The 27,928-nt window shown below is 47.7% G+C and overlaps 1 protein-coding gene across 1 annotated transcript; it reads left to right on the plus strand.

The window, feature by feature from the left end:
* Positions 1 to 1,193: 1,193 nt before the first annotated feature.
* EFHC1 (EF-hand domain containing 1) lies at positions 1,194 to 24,914 on the plus strand. Its single transcript, XM_056856827.1, has 11 exons — positions 1,194 to 1,256; positions 3,239 to 3,460; positions 4,075 to 4,362; positions 8,484 to 8,633; positions 10,498 to 10,690; positions 12,598 to 12,818; positions 17,410 to 17,550; positions 19,245 to 19,458; positions 20,691 to 20,838; positions 23,114 to 23,327; positions 24,825 to 24,914. The coding sequence occupies exons 1-11, from the start codon at positions 1,194 to 1,196 to the stop codon at positions 24,894 to 24,896; spliced, it is 1,926 nt and encodes a 641-aa protein (XP_056712805.1). The 3' UTR covers positions 24,897 to 24,914.
* Positions 24,915 to 27,928: the final 3,014 nt, after the last annotated feature.

Raw genomic sequence — 27,928 nt, forward strand, 5'->3', positions numbered from 1 at the left:
AGCTGCTAGTCCAAATGGAGACTAGTCATGATGCCGACCTATTCTCTTCAGGATTCAGAGGAGCATGCCCGTTATATTGGGTGCTGTGGATCACAGGCAGGATAAATGCTGCTGCAGTTGTCTTGCTTGTGGGCTTCCTAGAGGTACCTGGTTGGCCACCGTGTGAACAGACTGCTGGACATGATGGACCTTGGTCTGATCCAGCAGGGCCTTTCTTAGGATCCTATGTTCTCTCCAGTATCAGAGGAGCGTGCCTATTACATTAGGTGCTGCGAAACACAGGCAGGACGCTGCTGCTGCAGTCGCCTTGTTTGGGGGCTTCCTAGAGGCGCCTGGTTGGCCACTGTGTGAACAGACTGCTGGACTTGATGGACCTTGGTCTGATCCAGCAGGGCCTTTCTTATGCTCTGATGTTCTCTCTGCTCCCTGTCAACACCGAGCAAGAGTCCAGTAGCACCTTAAAGACGAACAAAAATATTTTCTGGTAGGGTATGAGCTTTGGTGAGCCACAGCTCACTTCTTCAGAGACAGCGAGAACGTGAACCCATCTGTCTTTAAGTAGAGGAGAGTGAATTCAGACAAGCATTCGTATGTAAATGTGAACAGTATGCAAATGTGAATAGCAGGCGTGATGGGATGAGGTGTGGCCTGCAGAAGAGTCTGTGATGTCCAGGGGAGGGATGGGTGTGGAGAAATCAGCATTGGCCATGAGCCATGAATGCAAGGTCTTTATTCAGCCCAGGTCAATGCATTGACTTTCGTTGGAATATCAACTGTAATTCAGCAGTTTCTCTTCCCAATCTCCCTTTGAAATTCCTTTGTAAGAGAACTGCTCCTCTTAAATCTGCAACAGCATGTCCTGAGCTGTGGCTCCCGAAAGCTCACACCCTGCCAGAAAATATCTTTGTGAGTCTTTCAGGTGCTACTGGACTCTGGCCCTTTTCGACTACTGCAGGCAGACTAGCACGGCCGCCCACTGTAAACACCGAGCAAGGCAGCAACGGCTGAAAAAAAGCCACCGCGCGTGCGCAAAGGCGCGCCTCCCCGCCCCCGCCCCCGCTCCCGGGGAACTCTCCGACCAGGCGGCCGGCCCGAGTGTTGACGGTTGCCAAGGAGACGGCCGTCGCCTAGCGACCGCGGGGTCGAGCAGGCCGCAGGCGTCGCCCAGGCCAGCCGGCTGCTCCTCGGCGGCGATGGGCTCCCAGCCGGTGCAAGGGCTGCCCCTCCTGCCGGGCTCCTCGTTCCGGGACGCCACGGTGAGGAGGAGGAAGACCCCGCTTCCCTCTCCCGGCCCCCATCCCCTCCTCCCTCCCGGGTTGCTAGGGTTGCCAGCTCCCTCTTTGCCCCCGGCGGGAGATTTTTGGGGCGGAGCCTGAGGAGGGCGGGGTTTGGGGAGGGGAGGGGCTCCAATGCCATAGAGCCCAATGGCCCAAGCGGTCATTTCCTCCAGGTGGACTGATCTCTCTCGGCTGGAGATCAGTTGTAATAGCGGGAGATCTCCAGCTGGTACCTGGAGGTTGGCAACCCTATGAGTGGGGGAGCAATAAAATGGGACTTGGGCTGCTTAAAGGGGGGGGGCGGCAGATTGTGACTAGATTGTGGCTGCGTCGCTTTGTGCAAAGTGGGCATGGTGTGCGATTACCAGTGTGTGTGATGTGTCCAGCAGGTTGGTCCTGTGACAGCAAGGTAGACTTCCCCTGACTATGGAAGATCCACTGATTTAGCAATTTGTAATAATCTCTTTTCCTTTCTGTAAATGTATTGAAATGTATTAGGACAGCAAGGGAATAGCTTGTTGCTGGGCAGGATATCTCTGTGTGTGTATGCCTGTGTGCTAAGGAATTGGGGCAAGAGTCATGGAGGGTTACAGTAAACCATAACAAGAACTGGGTGAAACTGTTATTCTACTGTTACTCCACCGCCGCCTCGATGTCTGGAGTGTTATCAGCGCTACCCTGAATGTTGATGGGTTGTCCTATCTTGAATTTGGATAAATATCCCTTCCTCAGTATGATCGGGGCTCAGAGATTTCTGCCCATTAGGGCCTCGGAGTCAGCAGCTGCAAATAAACTGTTTTCTTGAAATAACGATCTCCGGTCTCTCTCTCCCTCCACGAACCCCCGTTTGCCATATCATTTCAATGGATTGCGTCTTATCCTGCCCGCCTGGTAGGGTTGCCGACTCCAGGTTGGGAAATACCTGGAGATTTTGGGGTTGGAGCCTGAGGAGGGCGGGGTTTGGAGAGGGGAGGGGCTTCGATGCCATGGAGTCCACTGGCCAAAGTGGCCATTTTCTCCAGGGGAACTGATCTCTGTTGCCTGGAGATCAGTAGTAATAGTGGGAGATCTCCAGCCGCCACCTGGAGGTTGGCAGCCCTAGGTGTGATGCCATAGAGCCCAACTTCCAAAGCGGCCCTTTTCTCCAGGGGAACTGATCTCTGTCGCTTGGAGATCGGTTGTAATAGCGGAAGATCTCCAGCCACCACCTGGAGGTTGGCAGCCCTACTGCCTGGGCAGTTGGCTGTTCTCACTTTGTCCTTTGGTTCCTGGCCCTAAGGAGCTTGAATTTAGACAGGGAGGAAAACCATGTGCAGTTTCTCCTTGGGGTGGGCGGGAGAGAGAAGTGTGTGCAACTAAAGCATTTATAGCACTGGTTCCCAACCAGGGGTCCGCAAGAACTAAACTAAGGTCCATGAAACAAAGTTATAAACCCATAATAAATTAATATTTTCAATTAAAAGTTCTCTATTATAAAAATATATATTCAAATATTATTCTAAATTTAATGTTTAACTAACAGTTATGATTAAAGTTTATTTTCAAATTCTCTGAAGTTTTATTTTGAACCTTGGGGTCCCTGCACCGAACAAAAAAGTCCTAGTCAAAAAAAGGTTGGGAACCCCTGATTTATAGGGTGCCTACATTTTTCCTCTAAGAAAGCATGTTTTGTGCAGTCGGTAACGTCCACAGCATTTGATTTGATGTTGATTTGAGGGCGGGACCATGGCTCAGTGGTAGAGCCTCTGCTTGGCATGCAGAAGGTCCCAGGTTCAATCCCCGGCATCTCCAGTTAAAGGGACTAGGTGAGTAGGTGATGTGAAAGACCTCTGCCTGAGACCCTGGAGAGCCGCTGCGGGTCTGAGTAGACAGTACTGACTTTGATGGACCAAGGGTCTGATTCAGTATAAGGCGGCTTCATGTGTTCATGTGTTGACGGTAGATTTCTTTTTCTCCATTAGAAAACTGCTTTTCATCGCTCTCAGACTCTAAATTACAAGAACGGGTTTGCCTTTAAGCGACTGCCGACGGTGGGGATAGGACGGGAGCGGCTTCACGTCAACCAGCTATCCCAGGCTGAATTAGATGAACTATCCAACAAGAGACCAACACTGACCTATGGCCAGCCCAAGCAAGCTCTGCCTTCCGACTTCATCCCAGCACACGTGGCTTTCGACAAAAAGGTATTGCTTGAGAACAAGGTGTACACTATAAAATTGTTAAAAACACAAGGCCTGTATTGTGTGTGTGTATGTTAAGTGAGAAAATGTTTTTCACCCCACATTTTTCTAGTTTTTTTCTGGGCTTTCACATCTCTAGTCAGGAGAGCAACAGTTTCATAGTTGAGTGAGATTCAGAGACCTCTTGCTGCTGCTAGCCTGATATTCAGCGGAGCGTCCCTCCTGTTCCCAGAGATGGTGTCTTCGTAGACTCTGGACTCTATGTTCTTAGGATGCAGCAGGGACTCATGTGCTCCCAGTTTCATGGCATCCCCTCTTTCCCAAGAGGGTCTCCTGTCAGTGTTGTCAGCGTGGTGTGATGGACTCTAATCTGGATAACTGGGTTTGATTCCCCACTCCTCCACATGAAGCCTGCTGGGCGACCTTGGCCTAGTCACAGTTCTCTCCGAACTTTCTCAGCCCCACCTACCTCACAAGGTGCCTGTTGTGGGGAGATGAAGGTGACTGTAAGCCGCTTTGAGACTCCTTAAAGGTAGAGAGAATCGGGGTATAAAAACCAACTGTTCTTCTCTTCTAAAGCCACTGTCTCCTGTCTTCTTGGGGCTCTTCCTTTGCAGGTGCTGAAGTTCAATGGTTACTTTCAAGAAGACGTCCCCATATCTACCGAAGAGCATTTCCGCGTCCGGCAAGTGGGCATTTATTACTACCTGGAAGACGACAGCATGTCTGTCATGGAGCCCATTGTGGAAAACTCGGGGATTCCTCAGGGCAAGTTCATAAAGCGGCAGCGCCTGCCCAAGAACGACCGCGGGGACCATTATCATTGGAAAGACCTCAACCGAAGCATCAACATCACCATCTATGGCAAGACTTTCCGGATAGTCGACTGTGACCCGTTCACGCAGGTACCGAATCTTTTTTTTAAAAAACTTTTTTTTCCCAAGCAAACATTACAAAACATACAGACACACAAACATATAAACATACACACATCAGATCCTTACATTATAATGGAACTTACTCTGTAACTTCATTCCCCGGAACAAAAGACTATGCAGCTGTCAGTTGAAAGAACCAGAATCAGTAGAGCATATTCTCCTATATTGTCCCCTGTATTATAAACAATGTTTAGAACTGATTGTGTGTGTGTAAAGTGCCGTCAAGTCGCAGCCGATTTATGGCGACCCCTTATGGGGTTTTCATGGCAAGAGACTAACAGAGGTGGTTTGCCAGTGCCTTCCTCTTCATAGCAACCCTGGTATTCCTTGGTGGTCTCCCATCCAAAGACTAACCAGGGCTGACCTTGCTTAGCTTCCGAGATCGGGCTGTACCTTGCTGCCTTCCCTCCTCTAGAACTGATTACTCCTAACCTTATGTCCTTAAAAGATTCAGCAGATGACGGCATCAAACTATTATTAGCGGATAGGATTCCTGCTGTTTCCATACATGTGGTGGATTTCCTGGCGATTGTTATTAAAAATAAAAATAAAAACGAGGGTAAGGAAATAAATAAATAAGATAAAAACCAACTGAGACAATCTGCAGACACTGGGAAACAATACATAAAAGGGTGTTGGTGTTAGCTGTGCTCTGCGGTAAATCCTGGTTCTCACTTGTTGTCTGGAAGAACGAATTATGGCTAAGATTAGTTATATTGTCATATGTTTGACACTTTTGAGCGAATATGGAGTTTTATGCACTTTTGTTATTACCATTATCATGACAGTAAAGGTGACTGAAACTGAACTGTAACTTCTATTCTGTTATAACTCCTTTAAATATTATAATTGCATATTCAGTGGTGTGTTTCTTACTTAAATTTTTACGTTCCATTGTTTTTATCAGTTAACAACTATATACTCAAGAAATACTTTCTGTTTTTCATAAAAATCACTATATTCACTACAGTCGTTAACTTAGCCATAGTTGCATATTCTGCTTCTTTATTCGTCCATTCAGTCACATCTGGGTAGTCTTCTGCTTTCCACTTTCTTGCATACTTCACTCTTGCCGCTGTCATTTAAATAATTCATTATATATTTTTGGCATATTAACTGGCAAAATATTTAACAACATCCTTTTTTGGGTCTAACACAAATTTGATTTTCAATATTCTTTGCATTTCATAGTGTATCATTTTCCAATATTTTCTTGCTTAATAATAATCCTTCAATAGAAAACAAAGACAGGAATGCCGGCTGATAGTTCCTGTCTCGATTTCTTCATCAGTCGACATGGCTCATGGCTATTGAAGCTGAAATTTTTCAGCAGATTCAAAATATGAATAAGTCATCAACGAGAAGCATCCTGGTTCATGTCCTCGGGTCGATAAATGTTATGTGTTACATGTGTGCTTGTCATTTATTTGTTTGTAATGAAGAATTATTTGTAATTTGGCTGTGTGACTCTGCTAATATTTAAGAATTGTCACTGTGACTTCATTTCTTGATGTGTGACTTTGTAAGTAGCTGTTAAGTATTTTCACACATTAGGTATGGGTGTACTGAGGAATTGTCTCATATTGTGTCACAAATATATTTATTTTTGTATTTCACTTTTCATAAATGTTAGACTTTTTTTGGCAAAATTCTTTTTTCTTTGAATTCTTGTGGTTGATCTCTGGCACTGTGTACCTTTGCTTTTCTGGCCTGGGGAAGAACTGTAGAGTAGTGTCGTGTTATAAGAACATAAGAAAGGCCCTGCTGGATCAGACCAAGGCCCATCAAGTCCAGCAGTCTGTTCACACAGTGGCCAACCAGGTGCCTCCAGGAAGCCACTAATAAGACGACTGCAGCAGCACCATCCTGCCTGTGTTCCACCGCACCCAAAATAATAGGCATGCTCCTCTGATACTAGAGAGAATAGGTATGCAGCATGACTAGTATCCATTCTAACTAACAGCCATGAATACCCCTCTCCTCCATGAATATGTCCACTCCCCTCTTAAAGCCCTCCAAGCTGGCAGCCATCACCACTTCCTGGGGCAGGGAGTTCCACAATTTATGGGTTGTGTGAAAAAATACTTCCTTTTATCTGTTTTGAATCTCTCACCCTCCAGCTTTAGCAGATGATCCCGTGTTCTAGTATTATGGGAGAGGGAGAAAATCTTCTCCCTGTCCACTCTCTCCAAACCATGCATAATTTTATAGACTTCTATCATGTCTCCCCTCAGCCGCCTTCTTTCCAAGCTAAACAGCCCTAAGCGTCCTAACCGCTTCCCATAGGACAGTTGCTCTAGTCCCCTAATCATTTTGGTTGCTCTTTTCTGCACCTTCTCAAGCTCTGTAATATCCTTTTTTAGGTGTGGTGACCAGAACTGTGCACTGTATTCCAAGTGTGGTCTCACCATAGATTTGTACAAGGGCAGTATGATATCAGCAGTTTTATTCTCTATTCCTCGTCTAATTATGGCCAGCATGGAATTTGCCTTTTTTACAACAGCCGCACACTGGGTTGACATCTTCATTGAGCTATCCACTACCACCCCAAGATCCCTTTCTTGGTCTGTCGCTGTCAGCACAGATCCCATCAGTGTATATGTGAAGTTGGGATTTTTTGTTCCAGTATGCATCACTTTACACTTACCATACTCACATTGAATCTCATTTGCCATTCTAATGCCCATTCTTCCAGTACGCAGAGATCCTTCTGGAGCTCTTCACAGTCCGATTTTGTTTTAACCACCCTAAATAATTTGGTGTCATCTGCAAATTTGGCTACTTCACTGTTTAACCCCAACTCCAGGTCATTGATGAACAGGTTGAAAAGCACCGGTCCCAACAAAGATCCCTGAGGCACCCCACTGCCCACATCCCGCCATTGTGAGAACTGATCATTGATTCCTACTCTCTGCTTCCTGTTTTTCAGTCAGCTCTCAATCCATAAGAGGACTTGTCCTCTTATCCCATGACTACGCAGTTTGCTTAGCAGTCTTTGATGGGGGACTTTGTCAAAAGCTTTTTGGAAATCCAAATACACAATATCCACAGGCTCATTCCTGTCCACATGCTTATTGACACTTTCAAAAAACTCTAATAGGTTAGTGAGACAGGACCTACCCTTACAGAAGACATGTTGGGTTTTGCCCAGCAGACCTTGCCCTTCTATATGCTTGACAATTCTATCTTTAATAATGCTTTCCACTAATTTACCCGGAACAGACATTAAGCTGTGTTGCATGTGTTGCATGCAAGGAGTGAGGGCCAGAAGCTGTAGTCTGGAAAGCAGTCCAAGGTCATTCACACTTCAGGCAGAGTCCAAGATAGCAACACAGGCAAGGGCAGTCCAAGGCGTTAGTCAGGGTCAGTCCAAGAAGTCAGGATACCAGGAATGCAAAGTATAGCAGGGAAACAAGGCCGATATACAAGGAGGTTGGTGACAAGTTGCTTGCACAACAGCCAAGCCTACTTGATGATTTAAGTAGGCCTGGGGGAACCAGCTGTTGCTTGTTATCCTATCTCAGCACTCCCTGCCTGGTCAAGTTCATTAATCTGATCACTATCATCAGAAAGTGCTCCTCGCTGGGCCTGCAGTCTAGCACTCCTTCTTCGCTCATGTATCTATGCCCTGAGTCTCCTGCGCCTCTGCTCCAACAGCTTTGCGGGGCTCATGGCACTCCCTGTGGCTGGACCTCTGGCTCAGGCAAGTCTCCTGTGCTGGGTGGCTGTAGACATGGGAAGGACCCATCTACCTGAGGCTCCTCTGCCAGTGGCTGTTCAGCCTGCTTCTGCTCCTCTCTTTCATAGCCTTCAGCTTCAAGGTCTTCATCCTCTGAGGAAGCCCCAGCAGGCTTACCCATGACAAGTAGCTTCTCATGTTACCCTGATGCAGTAGCGAGAAGCCACACTGCTGGGTTTCCCACCGGACCAAAATAATAGGAGAATCCAGGTGTTCTCCTGAGACCCATAGCGGGAGATGCGAATTTGTGATGGGCTTGTGCTACCACGAAAGCTCCCCTCTCCGGTACAATCCTCGACCCTTGCCTTCTTCCTCCTGAGCATTCTGACACCCATTTGTCTTCCCCTAGACTTTTCTGGAGAGCCAGGGGATTGAACTGAACCCCCCGGAGAAAATGATTTTTGACCCTTACACAGAGCTGCGCAAAATGCCCCTGCGCATGTACGTCACGCCCTCCGATTTCGATCAGCTGAAACAATTCTTGGCCTTTGACAAAAAGGTGAGTCTCAAGGTGGACTTGTCGCTAGCGCGGGGGCTTCGCTGTAGGGCTGGAGAATTATGGGGCGACGAGAATTGCCAGTGTGCCTTGCGGGGGGGGAGGGGCTAAGCAGTTGGGTCCTGCCTGCACTAAGTGTCTGGTGTCCCATACAAATGTTGTTTGATTTGCTACGGGCTGCTGAAAACCATTGGAACGGCAGCTCTGCAGTGTAAGGTGCACCCTCTTGACTGCTTGGCCCTCACGGCCCATTTTTTTTTTAAATTACATTATTTATAGTCCAACTTTCTCCCTGGGACGCAAGGTTGATTATGCAAAGTAAGTCAAAATAGGATTTGTATTGTAGAAATCTGGAACCAACCCGAAATCGGAAAACAGAAGCAAAGCATAAGTATTAGCATGACGCTTTAAACAATGTACAAATTACATAGTAGGATACTACTTACAACAAGCTTTTCACAGTCCCTATCTCCTTCCAGAATGAAGTAGCCCCTTTGGGGATTATTCTGGTTTTTTCTTTTATCTCCAGTGTGGTGTAGTTGTTAAGAACGGTGGTTTGGAGCAGTGGACTCTGATCTGGAGAACTAGGTTTGTTTCCCCACTCCTCCACACGAAGCCAGCTAGGTCACCTTGGGCTAGGCACAGCTCTCTTAGAGCTCTCTCAGCCCCACCTACCTCACAAGGTGTCTGTTCTGGGGAGAGGAAGGGAAGGTGATTGTAAGGCGCTTTGATTCTTCCTTAAGTGGGAGAGAAAGTCGGCATGTAAAAACCAACTCTTCTTCTCTTTCTTTGTGGTGGAAAGTGCTGCCATGTCGCAGCCAACTTATGTTGCAGCCAACATGGTGACCCCAGAGGGTTTTCAAGGCAAGAGACAAATGGAGGTAGTTCGCCATTGCCTTCCTTGGTATTGCAGCCCTGGGCTTCCTTGGTGGTCTTCCATCTAAGTACTAACCAGGGCTGACCCTGCTTAGCTTCTGTGATCTAGTGAGATCAGGCTAGGCTGGGCCATCCAAGTCAGCCTCTGTCTATCCATCCATCCATCCATCTCGCTGTCCATCCATCCATCCATTTTTGTCCTACCCTTTCTCCAAGAAGCTTGGGGTGGTGTATGTGATTCCTCCCCCCCATTTTCTCCCACAACAGCCCTGTGAGATAGGTCTGTCAGACAGAGAATGCTTAGCCCAGGCCCGGGGGCCGTTTCAGGCCCGCAAAATCATTTGGTCTGGCCCTTGGTGGGTCCTGGCAGATCTCTCGCTCAGAAGGATCGCAGACTGGCGATCCGCCCCCTCCCGCCGACAGGAATAGCCTCTCTTCGAGGCGGAATAGCCTCTAGTCAAGGCGGATGGTCTGTGGGCACCTGGCTGGTGCAACAGACCATCCTGTGCTGCCAGGTGGGCGAGTGCGCCACCGGTTGGATGCCTGCCTGCCTGCTTGCTTGTACGGGGGGGGGGGTCATCTGGGGCAGCTGCCTGCTTGGGGCTTGGTCAGCTAATTTTTAAGTTGATAATTTTGTATGGCCCGCGAATGATGTTATAAATATCCAAATGGCCCTTGGCGGAAAAAAGGTTCCCCACCCCTGGCCTAGCTTAAGGTCAGTGAGTTCTACATAAGAGTGGGGATTTGAACCAGGGTCTTCCTAGACCCTGGCTCTACACTACCCCCACTTAGTCTGTAATGAGTCACAGAGTCAGATTATCAGCCTGATTCGTCCCGTACTGTGTCCTCTCTCTGACAGCAGCTTTTCAGGGTCTGTCTTTTCACCCCCCTACCTGTGATTCTTTTAATGGAAGAGGCCAGGGGTGGAATTTTATAAGGGGGAGGAATCTGTGCTATTTCTGAGCTGTGGCCCCCTCTGTAACGTAACCAGGTCCTTCGTTTCTATGCCATATGGGATGACACCGTAAACATGTTCGGCGAGAGCCGGCGTTTTATCATTCACTACTACTTAGCAGACGATACTGTGGAGGTGCGGGAATGCCACGAAAAGAATAATGGCAGAGACCCTTTCCCTGTGCTGATAGGACGCCAACGCCTGCCCAAGAAAATTGTGGAGAAAAAAGGTAAGAGCCCTTTGGGCATTTGCCGCGATTGGTGAAAGAGGCGGAGGTATTTGTGTGGTTAATGGGCACATATCTGTGAAATCTGTGGACACATTTAGGTGTAGCAAGTAGCCCTTTAACGTTCATCGTACGAGGAACACAGGAATATCATTAGCCTGCATCTGGGAGAAATCCTCTTTCAGTAGAGAGAACTGACAAGGAATCTGCCTTACATTTATATTCTAGCAAAAGTGAGAATTTAAGCCACTTTAGGAATCACACCATTATAATTCCTCATCCTCAGCTGCTCCAGTGGGACATTCTAAAACTCAGACTCTTTTTGTCAGCTTCAGGGATGTGACATCGTTTGTAGACCCTTGATAAAAGTTCTTTCTGGGGACACAATTAGATTAAACATGGGAGATTGGGGAGTTCATTTCCTGATGTGCTCGATTTTATTTACAAGCAGCTGCAGGAGGCAATTTTGAAGGGAATGGTGGCACTCAGTGGGTGTGTATTAACCCCTTCCCCTGTGCCCTTTTCATACCAGAAAGACCTTTAGTTATCCAACTACCACTAAAAGGGAAGACAAAGACAGGCTGCCTATCTTTTTTTCCTATCCAAGACTAATAGCAGCTCTCAGGGGCTGATTTGTATTGGAGAAGCGGCATTGTGGGGGAGGGTTTAACCACCCCAGGGCACCATGCCCCCAATCCAGTCCACTATAGACATACCCTTTCTCCCCAGTATCTTTTTTCAAATACTATTAGAAATGTTGGAAAATTTAACTAAGAATCTCCCACATCTGCTGCACCAGGATATGAGTGGGAACGGGGACATGGGTGCGGGGGTGGGGTGGACATGGCATCGTATGCACCATAACTCACTTTCAAGAAAACCTGGGAGGGACATCAGGTAGCTCTACACATGAGCACATGAAGCTGCCTTATTCTAAATCAGACCCTCCGTCCATCAAAGTCAGTATTGTCTACTCAGACCGGCAGCGGCTCTCCAGGGTCTCAGACTGAGGTCTTGCACATCACCTATTTGCTTAATCCCTTTAACTGGAGATGCCAGGGATTGAACCTGAGACCTTCTGCATGCCAAGCAGAGGCTCTGCTACTGAGCCACAGCCCCTCCCCTAGGAACCATAGAGTTTCCGGTGATTCCTATAGCTACCCAAAGTTACTTCTGGGTTTTGCCAAGAAGTGACGTCACAGTGTGCACAATGCTGACTTAACAAAAAAAATTATCCCACCGCTGCTCTGAGTGTCAATGGGCAACGAGATTTGCTGGCAGGAAGCTGCGGCCATTTATGCAGGGTCAATTTTGATGCTCGCTCAAAGCTCTTTTTAAAAATGCAACCTTTAAAATGCCTGTTCACGGTCCCGATGCAAATTCCACTCCCCACTCGCCTTCTCCTTTGTTCCTTCCATTACCAACCGCCGTTTGCATAGCTAACACGTGGCTGTCATTTTGCATGCTTCCTTGAGGGGATTCTTTGGTGCGGGGGCGGAGCAAACTCAAAAGGTTGCGTTAAAAGGGCTCCTAAGAAACGCAAAGTAGGTATGCGCCAGCTTCACAGTCACTTCCTGAATGACGGTTCAGTGTGAAAAACTAAAAAAAAATTACAGGGCACTTCAGCCTGGAGCACGCTGCTAATTACTAAGCATAAATGGCCTACTAGTCAGAGCGGGAGGCCTGGCGACCCTTATATGCACTGAGATTGTAACAATGACTTTCAGACACTAAGTTTGCAGTGACTAGTTTCTATCCGTTGCACATCGCTTGCCTTGTTGCACAGCAAGAAGCACTTATTTTTCTTCCCTGGAAACTGCCCTTTTTTTCAGTGGCCAACTGATTTTCTTCTTCTGGGTAGAGCAACCCAAGGCAGCCCACCTCTAACTGACCTGCTTTTCTTCCACAAGACACCTTCCCGACTTGCGTGCTGGAGATCTCTGATCAAGAGGTCCTGGAATGGTTTACCGCTAAAGATTTTGCGGTAGGCAAGTCCGTCACTCTTCTCGGGCGCACTTTCTTCCTCTACGATTGCGACGAGTTCACTCAACGGTTCTATCGGGACAAGTTCGGCATCAGTGACTTCCAGCCGGTTGATATCAAGAAGCCGCCCCCAGAGGAAGTGAAGCAGGTAATGGGAAGGGTTTTATAAAGAGGGATATAAGACGGCAGAGCTATCGATCCAAAGGGCCAGGGCTCCAATCCCCAGTCTTATTGAAATTAAGGCAAGATTTCCTAATAAACATATTCAGCCTTAGAGTGTCTGTCACCTAATTCCATATTGTGGGTTGGAGCCAGACTAACTTGGCCATTTCCACTGACCCCCGCCTTCCCCGCTGTAAACGCCCGTGACATTCTTCAGGGTCTCCTTTCCCTGAGAAGCATCATTTCAGGGAGATCAGTGGTCTGCAAAGGTTTTTTTTTTTTTTTATATCCCTTCTGCCACTGGACCATTTAGGGCTTTTCCACCTGGGTTTTTTGAGTCGGCTCTGGACCCGTATTGAAGAAGAAGAGTTGGTTTTTATATGCCGACTTTCTCTACCACTTAAGAGAGACTCAAACCAGCTTACAATCCCCTTCCCTTCCCCTCCCCACAACAGACACCCTGTGAGGTAGGTGGGGCTGAGAGAGCTGTGACTAGCCTAAGGTCACCCAGCTGGCTTTGTGTGTAGGAGTGGGGAAACTAACCCGGTTCACCAGATTAGCCTCCCCTTCTCATGTGGAGGAGGGGAATCAAACCCGATTCTCCAGATCAGAGTCCAACACTCCAAACCACCGCTGTTAACCACTACACCATGCTGGCTTCTGGTTAGTCCCTTATTTCCACATGCGTTTTTGTGCCTTTAATTTTCACTTTGTTTTTTTGTTTCGTTTTGTTTTTCCCTCGGTTTTCTCCCCAGCTCTTTTGAGACCTCTTTTACACGGATGTTTTTCTGGAAGGCAGTTTTGACTCAGCTTTTTCCTAGTGTGTTATGTTTCTATCGGTTTTCTTTGTCCACCTCCCTCCAGCCCACTTTTTAATGATTGAACTGTCGTCATTGTTGAACCACTGCCTCCTCCTCAGATGAGTGAATTCAGTTTTTTTTAAAAAAAAAATCCAGCCTTAAAATAGTGCTATAATGCTGTACTGTAGTGTTAGGCAGGTTCTCTCAATTCCCAGCTTTCATTATTAAAAAAAGTAAGTCTTTAGCCTCTTCCCTCGGGGTGATATAAGGAAAAAAAGGCATATCTCCACAAGAAAAAGAGGTTAAGAGACTTTTCAAAAAAATGAAAGGTGGGAATTCAGAGAAGCTGCTTAAACCATCATTGTAACACTATAGTGTTATATCGCTATACTAGGGCTGGTTTTTTAAAAATTGGGGGGGGGGTGCTCTGACACCACCAATAATGACATCGATGATGAAACCACCCTTCCTTGAAAATGCTGATTGTTTAAGCCACATATGGAAGAAAATAAGCGGACTCCCCAACTGTAAAAATGCACAGAGGGGCTGAGGTGCAGAAGAGCCCTGCCCGAACCAATCCCAACGCCTGTGGATCAACTCCCAAGAAAATCAGGAGTAATTCCAGCATGTGGAAAAGGTCATGGTCTGGATCCAACCCTGTTCCTTACAAAACCTAGAAAGTCACTTCTAGGGCAACTTTGCTCTGGCCATGTTTGGAAGGTTAGCTCTGCACCCATGCATTTATGAATATTCTCCCTGGCCAGCGGGGTTGGTCAGCATAAGCAAAGTCCAGGGAGGGATGACTGAGGCTGAAGAATGATTTTGATTGACAGTTCAGAGGGCTAGATCAGGGCCAATTATAGTTTAAGCTAGGAACAATAGTTATCTAGAAAGTTTGGAAGTAGGAGCCTAAAAATTGGAATGTGGAATAGGACTGAAATGACGGGTTGTTAGAGAACTGGGAAAAAATCTAGCGAGCGGGGAAAACTGGGCAGGGGAGGAGGCCAGAGACAGCTAGAAGAAATCAGTGTTATTTGCTGCTCAGATGAGCTTCTGGGTCTGAAGTGGGACCATTTCTAGTCCTGGTTTCCAAGCAGCGAGAAGTTCCAGCAGCAATACTTTGGGTTTAGCTTTCTTTTCACGAGAAAGCCACGATGCCTTAGTATGTCTGTGTTAGATACACGTGTACAAGCAGAGCTTAGTGGGAGCAAACAGACGCTCCTTCAGCAGGAAGCAGACCCTCAAATATTTTGCACATACCTCCAAAAGGCTGGACTCAAGTGCCAGCTAAGTCCAGCTGGCAAGACTCTGCTTTTTATCTCTTTTTATTGTTTTAAATAAACACTATTTTTTGCTGTTCCTCTGCCGCCTCAGCTGGGTGGAGGTCAGCTTTGCCAAGCTCATTCCAAAAGCTGGTGAGCGATTCTCAATGATCAGGAGGCTCCTTCCTGTCATTAGCTCCCCTTGGGGAAACATCCTCTAGCCATCCTGGATCCAGCTCTTCAAAAATGGTTTGTCAGCCACTGTAATGGCAGGGATCCAAACCTGGGGCTGTGGTCATTTGAAAAGCCTTCTCAGCCAATAAGAATCTCATTGCATATTGGTAAAGAACAGAAACCCCAAAACAAACAGTATCTTTGGTACTGACACATCACCTCGTTCCTGTTGTTGTATCCCAGAGGTCCCAAACTTTGTTACATCAGTGGGCACTTTGGGAAATTTGAGAAGAGGTAGTGGGCTCCACAAGAAAAATGACTTCCATGGGATCTAATTACAAAACACTAGGGCATTCCGCAAAATCTTGGGTGGCCCCCTACGATGAAGGCAGTTGTTTCCAAATGGCTGCTTCCAGCAGATGCAAAAGTGTTCTGTCTCCTGGGCTCTTCCAAGCGGTGGACTCTAATCTGGAGAACCAGGTTTGATTCCCCACTCCTCCATGTGAGCAGCAGACTCTAATCTGATGAAACAGGTTGGTTTCTCCACTCCTCCACATGAAGCCAGCTGGGTGGCCTTGGGCTAGTCACAGCTCTCTTAGAGCTCTCTCAGCCCCACCTACCCCACAGGGTGTCTGTAGTGGGGAAGGGAAGGTGATTGTAAGCCGGTTTGAGTATTCCTTAAGTGGTAGAGAAAGTCGGCATATAAAAACCAACTCTCCTCCTCCTCCTTCTTCTTCATCATCTTCTTCTTCTAACTTAGAGAAAAGCCAGGATTGGCTGTTTGCTTTGCAAAAACATGCTTTGGAAAATAATAATCGTCATAAACGTTTTTTTATATCCCGCCCTCCCCTGGCAGCGCTGGGCTCAGGGAGGTTAACAACATATCAATACACATTTCCATATACATTAAAATCATCTTAATTATACACAATTAAAACATTTTAACACGCTGAACTAAATTCCATTTTATATCAGTGCATCAGTGGCGCCAATGTAAATACCCATGGGGAGAACTGATATTATGGCAACCTTTATTTAGCTGATTGCCCAGCCCCAAGGGAAGAAGAAGAAGAAGAGTTGGTGTTTATACGCCGACTTTCTCTACCACTTAAGGAAGAATCGAACTGGATTACTATCTCCTTCCCCTCCCCACAACAGACACCCTGTGAGGTAGGTGGGGCTGAGAGAGCTGTGACTAGCCCAAGGTCACCCCACTGGCTTCATGTGGAGGAGCGGGGAATCAAGTCCAGTTCACCAGATTAGCCTCTGCCACTCATGTGGAGGATTGGGGAATCAAACCCGATTCACCAGATCAGAATGCACTGCTCCAAACCACCGCTCTTAACCGCTACACCACGCTGGAGAAGGGAGGAGGGGGAGGCCAGCTTACAGATGGTACCGTCGCTATCCTCAACCATAAGCCTAGTGGAACATCTCCGTCTTACAGGCCCTATAGAACCTTGCTAGGTCTTGAAGGGAATGGGTCTCATTAGACAGTTCCACCAGGCTGGGGCCAAGGCTGAAAAGGCCCTGGTCCTAGCCAAGATAGCTGGATATTCTTAGGGCCAGGGATCTCCAATAGGTTGTTATTAGCCGATCATAAGGAAGGAGCACGTGAGTGCCAGGAAGCACACTGGCGAGTGTCATGGTGTCTGAAGAAAACATGTTGGGTGCCACTGCTGGGAAATGAAGCGTCTTGAAAAGAATATAGTCCTATTTACAATGTCCCAGTGACAGGCCTTTTATGCAGGGATGTTTCCCCACGGTCACCCCTGCTGACTGCTTCAGGGCTTCCTTTTGATTATGCATGCCTTTTCCGCCAGTCAGAGGTCGCCGTGCTCTCCCTGCACGTTTTGCCCGCATTTTCCAGTTCCTGGCTAAAACAGCATCCAGAAAACACGGGCAGAATGTGCGGGGAGAGCAAGGTGACTGGCGGAAAAGGCATGTATAATCAAAAGGAAGCCCCAAGCAGTTGGCGGGGGTGACCATGGGGAAATGTCCCTCCATAAAAGTCCTAAGAGCCAGCATGGTGTAGTGGTGAAGAGCGGTGGTTAGGAACGGTGGGCTCTAATCTGGAAAACTGGGTTTGATTTCCCACTCCTGCACATGAGTGGCGGACGCTAGTCTGGTGAACTGGATTTGTTTCCCCACTCCTACACATGAAGCTAGCTAGGTGACCTTGGGCTAGTCACACACTCTCAGCCCACCTACCCCACAGGGTGTCTGCTGTGGGGAGGGGAAGGTGATTAAGTGGTAAAGTCGGCATATAAAAACCAACTCTTCTTCTATGTTGTGTGGCCCAGGGTTATCATCCTTCCTCCTCGGCTTCTTTGAATTGCAGGTCATCCCTCCCTACAATGGTTATGGCTTCGTCGAAGACTCTCTCCAGAACTGCTTCAGCCTGATTCCAAAGCCACCGAAGAAAAACATCATCAAGATGCTCCAGAATGACCACAAAGTGTTGCGTTACGCCGTCACCATGGTGAGATGTTTTCTGACGAACGCTTGTCCTTTTCAAGCGAAGAACGAGACGGTGGTGTTGCTCGCCTCGAGTTGTGCGATTTCAGTGTGACAATCAGGGAAGCATTTGAGAAGGCTCCCAAAATGAGGATTTAAAAAAAAATATGATCTGGCTCTCTCAAAACGTTGTGTGAATGGCAAAGGAGATAACAGACCCTCAGTATTCCCCACTGCCTTTTGGGCAACGCCGTTGCATCGTACTTGGAGCTCCTGGCCACGATCCAGCTCCTGTGTATGTGTAAAGTGCCGACAAGCGGCAGCCGACTTACGGCGCCAGTCATGGGATTTTCAAAGCAAGAGACATTCAGAGGTAGTTTGCTATTGCCTGCCTCTGCATAGCAGCCCTGGACTTCCTCGGAGGTCTCCCGTCCAAGTGCTAATCAGGGCTGACCCTGCTTAGCTTCTGAGACCTGATGAGATCAGGCTAGCCTGGGCCACCCAGGTCAGGGTGATCCAGCTCCTACTCATGTGTAAACAGGAAGCGAGGTGCATTGCAACGTACACTGGAACGTTCCTCACGTTTGTTTTGACTGTACCCTTTAGACATACCTTCAGGTCCATACCCATTCCCCCTCCTGAGGAAGAATCTTGACACATTAAGGGGGGGGGAAATCTCTGCAGCCCTCCTCCTTCCCTGTTCTGGTGTTGCTGGCCTCGCTTGTGTTCCCTAGCATCTGCCCCTGCCCCTTTGGGTGTGTCACCTGCTGCCAGGGCAATTGCTGTCATTATCATGAAGAAACAAGGCCAGGGGTGGTTTTATCATGTATGTTTTAAATTCGTTGCTAAGAACATAAGAAAGGCCCTGCTGGATAAGACCAAAGTCCATCAAGTCCAGCAGTCTGTTCACACAGTGGGCAACCAGGTGCCTCTAGGAAGCCCACAAACAAGACCACAGCAGCAGCACCATCCTGCCCGTGTTCCAAAGCACCTATTAAAATAGGCCTACTCCTCTGATCCTGGAGAGAATAGATATGCATCATGACGAGTATCCATTTTTACTAGTAGCCATGAATACCCCTCTCCTCCATGAACATGTCCACTCCCCTCTTCAAGCCTTCCAAGTTGGCAGCCATCCCCACATCACCACATCCTGGGGCAGGGAGTTTCGCAGTTTAACTGCCTTGTGTGAAGAAATCTTTCCTTTTATGTTTTGAATCTCTCACCCTCCAGCTTCAGCAGATGACCCTGCATTCTAGTATTATGAAAGAGGGAGAAAAGCTCCCTGTCCTCTCTCTCAATACCATGCATAATTTTATAGACCTCTATCATGTCTCTCCTTAATCACCTTCTTTCTAAGTTAGACAGGCCTAAGCATTTTAACTCTTCCCATAGGGTAGTGGCTCCAGTTGCTCTTTTAAGGCTAGAAAAGTGAGATACACATTCTGCAAATAAATAAAAATAAATAAATTCGGTGGAAGGACAGGATGTGCATCTATCTAGGAGCTCAGAGCGCCACACACGGGTCTCCCCTTTCCCATTTTACCCTCACAACAACCCTGCAAGGTAGGCTAGAGTGTGACTGACCCGAGGCCACCTGTGAGCAACAACAGCTGAGTGGGAATTTGCAAAGCGGTGCCCAGGAAACGAGCCCATCATGCTAGCGGCTCAACGCTACCCTGACCCAGTGTGACTCACCACTGGCTTTGTTCTCTGCAGGAGTCTCCAAATCCGGAGGACAGAAAGCGACGCTTTGTCCTCTCCTATTGCCTCGCCACAGACATGATGAGCATCTACGAGCCTCCCATGCGCAATTCGGGAATCATTGCGGGCAAATACCTGGGCAAGACCAGGGTCCCGAAGCCCGGCTCCAACACAGACAGCCCCATTTACTATGAACCAGCTGACCTCACAATTGGAGCCATGGTGGAAGGTGAGTTGGGGGCGTCTGGTAGGTGGACAGGCGAGGTGTAAACACCCTAGACAAAAAGAAGAGTTGGTTTTTTATGCCAGCTTTCTCTACCACTTAAGGCAGAATCAAGGTGGCTTACAATCACCTTCCCCTCCCCACAACAGACACTTTGTGAGGTAGGTGGGACTGAGAGAGTGTGACTAGCCCAAGGTCACCCAGCAGGCTTTGTGTGTAGGAGGGGGGAAACAAATCCAGTTCACCAGATTAGCCTCCGCCGCTCATGTGGAGGAGTGGGGAATCAAACCCGGTTCTCCAGATCAGAGTCCACCGCTCCAAACCACCTCTCTTAACAGGTTTGATTCTCCCTTAAGTGGTAGAGAAAGTCGGCATATAAAAACCAACTCTTCTTCATCATTGCAGCCCCAATGTGTTTTTTGGTGCTCACTTGCTTTTTCTGAACTTTGCTGGTTCAGAAGATCCTGGGAGACATTACCTTTGGATCAGCAGGGAGTATAAAGGTAAAGGTCCCCTGTGCAATCATGGGGTCATTCCTGACCCATGGGGTGACATCACATCCCAACATTTACTAGGCACGTTATGTTTACGGGGTGGTTTGCCATTGCCTTCCCCAGTCATCTACATTTTATCCCCAGCAAGCTGGGTACTCATTTGACCAACCTCAGAAGGATGGAAGGCTGAGTCAACCTTGAGCCGGCTACCTGAAACTGACTTCCGTTGGGATCGAATTCAGGTCGTGAGCAGAGCTTGGACTGCAGTACTGCAGCTTACCACCCAGGGCTCTTCAGCAGGGAGTACCCATGTTGAAATGTAATTGTCCCCTCATAGGACTGTGCTTGGCTTGGAACCTCTCGGCCTTTTGAGATTGCCCCCCATGGCAGCCCTTTTGTGGTGGCCCCGGTACCCTTTCTTCAAATTCCTGAAGTGCCTTCAGGCTTAAACAAGGTGGGGGGGGGGCGCTCTAGTCCCAGGGTCTGGCACCATTGCGGGGGGGAGGGGGCTCTAGTCCCAGTGAGTCACAGCCACACAATTCTGGAAAGTTCTGCTCCAGTCACTTGGCAGAGCAGGGCAGATCGCTCACCCAGCTGCTGTCAGCGGCGACCACGGCCTTTTCTTTCAGCTGGGACATTCTGTGCGAGAGAGTGAGTGAACAAGTGCGCGGTTTCACCCCGCCTTCGGTAAGCAGCGCCCAAACACCACTCGTGGCAACAACTAACTGGCTGTCTTCCTTCCAGTGTTTGGCCACCGTTTTGTGATCACCGACGCTGATCTGTACGTCCTGCATTACATAGAAAGCAACCTGGAGAGCTTCCCAGCAGCCGTGGTCCAATCGATGCGGGATCACTTCGCCCCTCGCCAGGAGGCAACGGAGGCAATAAAGAGGTAGGCCTTCAAAGTAAACATGCAGGGCCTGGCAAGAATCAGGGCCGAGAAACAAAAACTGCATTGGCCTTTGGGATTTGTTTCCAGGAGCTGTCACCCTACTGGATAATGGAAGGCCAGGAGGGCTACTGATTTATTGGCAACTGTCCATATTAAGCATGCCCCTCCTTTTGTGTGTGTGTGAGGGGCTCTGCTGCAGGGCCCAGAGGGTGGTTGGCACCACCACCACGAACCTTCCTTAACTGGGCCTGGACAAGGGCCATTTATCCGCGGCTGTTTCCTCGCGGTCACCCAAGCGACTGCTTCGGGGCTCTGCTTTGATTATGCTTGCATTTTCCGACCGCCGGGTCGCCCCGCACTCCCCGTGCATTTCCCCGTGATTTCTGGATGCTGGCTAAACACCAATCCAGAAAACGCGGCCAAAACGCGTGGAAATGCGCGGGGACAATGAGGCAACCTCTGACGGTCGGAAATTGCAAACATAAAGCAAAGCCCTGAAGCAGTTGGCAGGGTGACCGTGAGGAAACAGCCATGTGTAAATGGCCAAGGATCTGAAAGGGACACAGTCCTTTCAGTCTGGCTCCAAAACAAGATTCCCACGCCCGCTTTAAGTATCAATCCATCTTAGTAGCTATTTGGGTTGGCTGGTCCCTATTCGCCACCGGTGGAAGGTTTTGGGGGCGGAGCCTGAGGAGGGCGGGGTTTGGGGAGGAGAGGGACTTCAACACCGTAGAGTCCAATTGCCAGCTATTCCCTGGAGATTGGCAACCCTAGTAGCTATGAGGTTTTCCCAATTCACTTTTGTAAGACCCCAGTATGCGTTTGAGCTAGATGTTATCCAAAACACATTGTTTTCCATGGACGTTTTGGGCCTTGGCCGGGACAGAGGGTGGGATATAAATCCAACAAATAAATAAATACTCCCATTTTGCCCGCGGTTCCTGAGGATAACTTGCCCCTCACAGAACTGATGGCGGTGTGTGTGTGTGTGTGTGTGTGAGAGAGAGAGAGAGAGAGAGAGAGAGAGTGAGTTAGGGTTGCCAACCTCCAGGTACTAGCTGGAGATCTCCTGCTATTACAATTGATCTCCAGCCGGTAGAGGTCAGTTCACCTGGAGAAAATGGCTGCTTTGGCAACTGGACTCTATGGCATTGCAGTCCCTCCCCTCCCCAAACCCCACCCTCTTCAGGCTCCACCCCAAAAACCTCCTGCTAGTGGCAAAGAGGGACCTGGCAACCCTAGAGTGAATGAACTGCATTAGGAGGGGGGAAGGGGGGGAGGGGAAATCCCTGCACCATCCACAGTGGTTAGGATTGAGTCCGTAATTTATAATCCCACAAGAAACTCTCAAGAAGTCTTTCTTGCAGCTGTCTGTACTAGTTTTTGACTGAGATCTGTAATCAAAATTGAGAAGTCAATTGAGCAGTCAATTGAGAAATAACTGTCAAGAAGTCTTTCTTGCAGCTGTCTGTACTAGTTTTTGACCGAGATCTGTAATCAAAATTGAGAGGTCAAAAAAAGTTAACAGATTTTACCTTGACCAACTAAACAAACAGCCTAAGACCATTTTCAGCACAGTTACCGGTCATTCCCCAACACTGTGATTACTGTGTAAAGAAAGAGAGCCAACATGGTGTAGAGGTTAGTGCTGGATTAGGAAACGTTCTGGATTTGCTTGTTTTCAGTTTACAAAGCCATTTTGTAAAAAGTGTTTTATAAATGGTCAAGCTCTCCCTCTGCAGGATGAATTGGCACAGATCAGAATCCTGCCCTCTCATTCCACCACCTCATTTCTGGTTTTCTTAACCCAGAAATGGAAGAAGAAGAAGAGTTGGTTTTTAAATGCCGACTTTCTCTACCGCTTAAGGGAGACTCAAACCGGCTTACAATCCCCTTCCCTTCCCCTCCCCACAACAGACACCCTGTGAGGTAAGTGGGGCTGAGAGAGCTGTGACTAGCCCAAGGTCACCCAGCTGGCTTCATATGGAGAAGTGAGGAAACAAATCCAGTTCTCCAGATCAGACTCCACCGCTCCAAACCACCGCTCTTAACCACTACACCACACTGGAGGAAGGAAATAACATTTGGGACAGGATCAGACTTGTTAGTTGCAGTCATTCTCGGGGTTTCCAGCTCCATGTTGGGAAATCCCTGGATGTTGGGGACCACTGCTGTAAGCCTTACAAGAGACGGCCGCCTTGACCAGGCATGGTGAGCGAACACTTGATCCGAGTCTTTGTAGGCCCAGGTCAAAGCTGCTCCTTCCCTCCTGCAGGCTGGAGCGAAGCGAGCCCGACGAGCAGGAACTAGAGGCGGTTGTGGCTGAGATGCGGGAGCACCTGCAGCGGCACAATTACCTGCCAGACAGTGGCTTGCAGGAAGCGTTCCTGCAACAAGACAGAGACGGCTCAGGGCTCCTGGACAAGGCTGGGTTCTTCAATCTCTGCGAACACTTCAAAGTGCCTGTTGACGACCCGCTTTTCCAGAAGGTAATGGCATAGAAGGAAAAAATCACCACGTCTGCATGCAGTGGGGAGCCCCACTGCCAAATCGTACTTGTTAGACAAAAGCCACCATCCTGCATGCATTTATTTCCCCTTTAAATTCAGCGGTTGAGGGGGCCCATTCTCAAGGAAATGGGGGTTGGACTGGCTGGATTCTAATCCAGTAGCACCTTAGAGACAAACAAGCTTTGGAGGGAGGGGGGGTATAAGTTTAGCCTGTATGTTTAGCCTGAAGAGGAGGAGACTGCGAGGGGATATGATAACCATCTTCAAGTTCTTGAAGGGTTGTCCTTTAGAGCAAAGCTTCTTAAACTGTGGGTCGCGTAACTGAATGTGGGGTCACGAAATATTTGGCAACAGTAAAAGGGTTCTGAACCTCTTATCAGTAAATGTTTGGTTTGTATACCTATTATATACCTATATACCCGGGGTCATGTAAAAATTTCTCAGGTGAAAAGTGGGAAAAGTTTAAGAAGCCCTGCTTTAGTAGTTTTCTGTTGCTCCAAAAGGTCGGACCAGAACCAACGGGTTGAAATTAAATCAAAAGAGTTTCCAACTAGACTAGGAAGAATTTTCTAACAGTTAGAGCGGTTCCTCAGTGGAACAGGGTTCCTCGGGAGGTGGTGGGCTCTCCTTCCCTAAAGGTTTTTAAGCAGAGGCTAGAGGGCCATCTGTCAGCAATGCTGATTCTATGACCTTAGGCAGATGATGAGAGGGAGGGCACCTTGGCCATCTTCTGGGCATGGAGTAGGGGTCACTGGGGGTGTGGGGGAGGAGGTAGTTGTAAATTTCCTGCATTGTGCAGGGGGTTGGGCTAGATGACCCCGGTGGTCCCTTCCAACTCTATGATTCTATGCTACGCTATGAAGTGTTCAAGAGTCAATGCTCCCTTCGTCAGATATCTAGTTGAGCAATCTAAGAGCATTTTAAGAACAAAAAAACAGAGCTATCTGAAAGGGGGGGGAGAAACCCAAGCCTCGTTTTAAAAAGCCTTTTGCTCAGAAGGAATTCTGAGGAAGCAGGAAGCATTTGAATCTCCACCCCTTGACATGCTGCTTTGTAATTGACTGTCTACCCGCTGTGAGAGAAACCAAGCTTGCGTGTCCCACGCTTTTCCTTATGCAAGGGGATTTCACCCGGGCTGAGCTCAGGGGAGAGGGAAGAATCAGGTTAACAGAGGGACGGGAAGTCCTGGGATTTGTGAGGGCCAGCAGCAACGTCATCTCTAATGGAGGGAAAACTCATGTGTAACTCCAAGGAACAACCGAGACAGACCGGGGAGGGCGGGGGGACATGAGTGAAAGGACCCATGCATAAATGACCATAGTGTACATTCTGCATATGGAGAAGCTGTTGTGGGGCTCGCCCCTGCCTATTTCTGGAGGTTTGCCCCAGAGAAATCATACAACAACCTGGATTCTAGTCAAATGACTGGATTTCCAGGTGCTCAACCTCTTGGCCTTTGTTGCTTTTCTGTTCCAGCTCATCAGCCTTTGTTCTCACGGAGAAAGCCAGATAAAATATCCCAGCTTTCTCCGAGTTTTCCAGTGCTGATCGTCACGAAAGGTAAAGCGCGCGAGAGAGAAGTCAGAACTCTCCCATATAGATCAAGCGTGTATTAAAATTATTAAAGTGAGCTTATCTTGAACATTCAGTTGTGCCCGGTCAGTCATTTTGAGGCACTTGACAAAAAGAAAATCAAAGATATTCATATTGTGCATGCTTACATTTTTGCTAGAGAACAGCCTGCCTCATTGAGATTTGGGGGCGGAACCTGGGGAGGGCAGGGACGTGAGCGGGGTACAGTGCCACAAAGTCCACCCACAAAAGCAGCCATTTGTCTCCAGAAGTGTTCGGTGTAATCTGCAGATCATTTGTAATTCAGGAAGATCACCAGTCCCCCCCCCCCACCGGGAGGTTGGCGACCCTATCCAAAGCCCCAGCCCTAAGTGCTGTGCAGGGCTCGGCCAGTGATGGCCCCTTTCACAAACCCCTCTGGTAATCGCATCTGGACAAGAGGTTCTCACAGGGTTTTCCACCGACAGCTGAAGCCCGACATGTAACTCAAGTACAGGAAGTAGGCATTTAGTGCCAAGATCTGTGGTTCTCACCACTATCTCTATTCAAGTTAAGTCAAGTAGCCTTTATTGGCATAAGATAAAGTGTATAAAAGCAAATACATAAAATCCGTACAGTACAAGAAACTCCATAGTTTTTACAGTAAAATCAATTAAGGTGCATTAGACAATTTAACAGTACTAGCCCAGCATTATTTGGTGCATAAGTGCTCACGTTCTTGAATCACGAACTGTAAGAATCTTGCCACCAATTCAATTTTTATGGGGTCCTGGGTGGTCATGAGGAAAGACACCTTAATTTTGGCGGGTAACCATCCCCTGTCCACAAATAATGGGTCAATAAATTGGGAACGGCCCCTAGAATAAAATGAGCAGTTAAGGAGGACATGGGAAACTGATTCTATTTTGCCCTCCCTGCAAGGACAGGCCCTATTCGTATATGAGACCCTATTGAATCTTCCATAGAGCAAGGCGGAAGGAAGGGCATTAAATCTAGCAAGCATGTAAGCCCTTCTCTGTTGGGAATCAGTTAAGCATGAGAGGTAGTATGCTAAGGACTGATTGTATGTCCCGGGCTTCCAGTGTATAGGGGAGTATCTACTGCAGGCCGCTCCTCTAAGCTCCTGCAGATCTATATCCAAAAGCCTGTTCTTAAATCAGCTCAAAAGCTGATTTCTCTGTGAGGCAGAGCAAAGAGTCCAAGGGGATTCCAATTGATCTAATTTTGCTTTCGATATAATTTGTCCAACTAGCACGTTCAAATTCTGATAGCATATGATGGGCAAAGCTGTTGAACTCTGGTTTGAAATGCCAGTGTAACCAGAATTTGGTTGTCATGAGCCAGGCTCTGGTTTCCAAACGCATTTGGTTTGTTTCTAGACAGAGCGATGCATAGGGGACACAGGATGGTAATCCTAGAATTTTCCTTAGGAATTTGGATTGTATTTTTTCTACATCCTGATTTAGAGCTTGGATCCAGATTGGAGCTCCATATAAGAGCTGAGAAGTTGCCTTAGCATTAAAAACTTTGAGAGCTGCAGGGACATATTGATGGCCCTTAGTATAGTAAAACCGGGTGATTGCCGAAATGCTATTCGTAACCGTAGTTATTGCTAGTTTCCTGTGTGTCACCCAACTTGCTCTATAGTGAAAGTGAATACCAAGGTATTTAAACCATTTTACCTGCTCGATCTCATTTCCTCTTATCCTCCATTTAAGAGGGGTCCATGTTTTAGCAAAGGCCATGATTTTAGTTTTTTCAAATTTACTGTTAATGTATTTTGATCGCAGTACTCTAGGAATCATGATAGCAGCTGTCTCAGGCCAACTCTTGTAAGGGAAAGCACTACCGCATCATCTGCGTATAGGAGTAACGGGATGTGTATTGAGCCCAATTTAGGGCTATGACAGTCAAGTGTACTCAGAAAGGGTGCAAGGTCATTTATAAACAAATTAAAAAGATGAGGTGCCAATAAACAGCCTTGCTTTACCACTTTGTTAATTGGAATTTTTTCTGTGAGCTCTCCTAAATGGGAATACCTAACTTGGCAGCTTGTGGAGGTATGGAGCCTTCTTATCAAGAACAGTAATCTCCTATCTATCCCCATTTTTGAGAGTTTATCCCAGAGCAGATCTCTAGATATAGAGTCAAATGCTCCTTTTAAATCCAGAAAGGCCGCCAAATGTTTAGGGCCCGTCCTACTGTTGTATTTATTAACCAAATGTGATAGAATAATACAGTGGTCCAGTGGCGATTTCCCTTTACAGAATCCAGCTTGTTCAGGACCTAAAATTTTCTGCTCTGCAATCCATGCTATAGGTTTGTTAAGCAAGTGTCTGGTGTATTGTTTCCCTATTGTGGAAAGCAGACTTATAGGCCTATAGTTGTTGGGGCACTCTCTCTATTACTGCTGTGCCTTTCAACATTTCCAGATCTTCAGTATGTGGGAGGTGCTAAACCAAGGGGTTTTCATCATAGAGAATCATCACATCGTTCAGAAATAATTAACAGTCATAATTTTGATAGTTCACGAATTCCAACCTATAACCAACCTGATGGGTACACCTTTGTAGAAGAAGAGTTGGTTTTTATATGCCGACTTTCTATCCCACTTAAGGATGAATCAAACCGGCTTACAATCGCCTTCCCTTCCCCTCCCCACAACAGACACCCTGGGAGGTAGGCGAGGCTGAGAGAGCTGTGACTAGCCCAAGGTCACCCAGCTGGCTTCATGCGGAGGAGTGGGGAAACGAATCCAGTTCACCAGATTAGCCTCCGCCGCTCATGTGGAGGAGTGGGGAATCAAACCTGGTTCTCCAGATCAGAGTCCACCGCTCCAAACCACCGCTCTTAACCACTACACCACGCTGGCTCCCTTGTGAGTGTCAAGTCACAGCCAACTTATGGTGACCCCAGCAAGGGGCTTTCAAGGCAAGTGATTAAACAGAGGTGGGTTGTCATCGCCTTTCTCTGCAGAGCCTTCCTTAGCGGTCTCCCAAGTACTGGCA

Source organism: Euleptes europaea, chromosome 10 (assembly GCF_029931775.1).
Source record: "Euleptes europaea isolate rEulEur1 chromosome 10, rEulEur1.hap1, whole genome shotgun sequence".
Taxonomy (NCBI): domain Eukaryota; kingdom Metazoa; phylum Chordata; class Lepidosauria; order Squamata; family Sphaerodactylidae; genus Euleptes; species Euleptes europaea.

Coding starts and splice junctions, on each gene's coding strand:
- EFHC1 (XM_056856827.1), top strand. CDS start 1,194: ATGGGCTCCCAGCCGGTGCAAGGGCTGCCCCTCCTGCCGGGCTCCTCG. Junction 3,461..4,074: donor ACGTGGCTTTCGACAAAAAG/GTATTGCTTGAG, acceptor CTTCCTTTGCAG/GTGCTGAAGTTCAATGGTTA. Junction 20,839..23,113: donor GCAACGGAGGCAATAAAGAG/GTAGGCCTTCAA, acceptor TCCCTCCTGCAG/GCTGGAGCGAAGCGAGCCCG.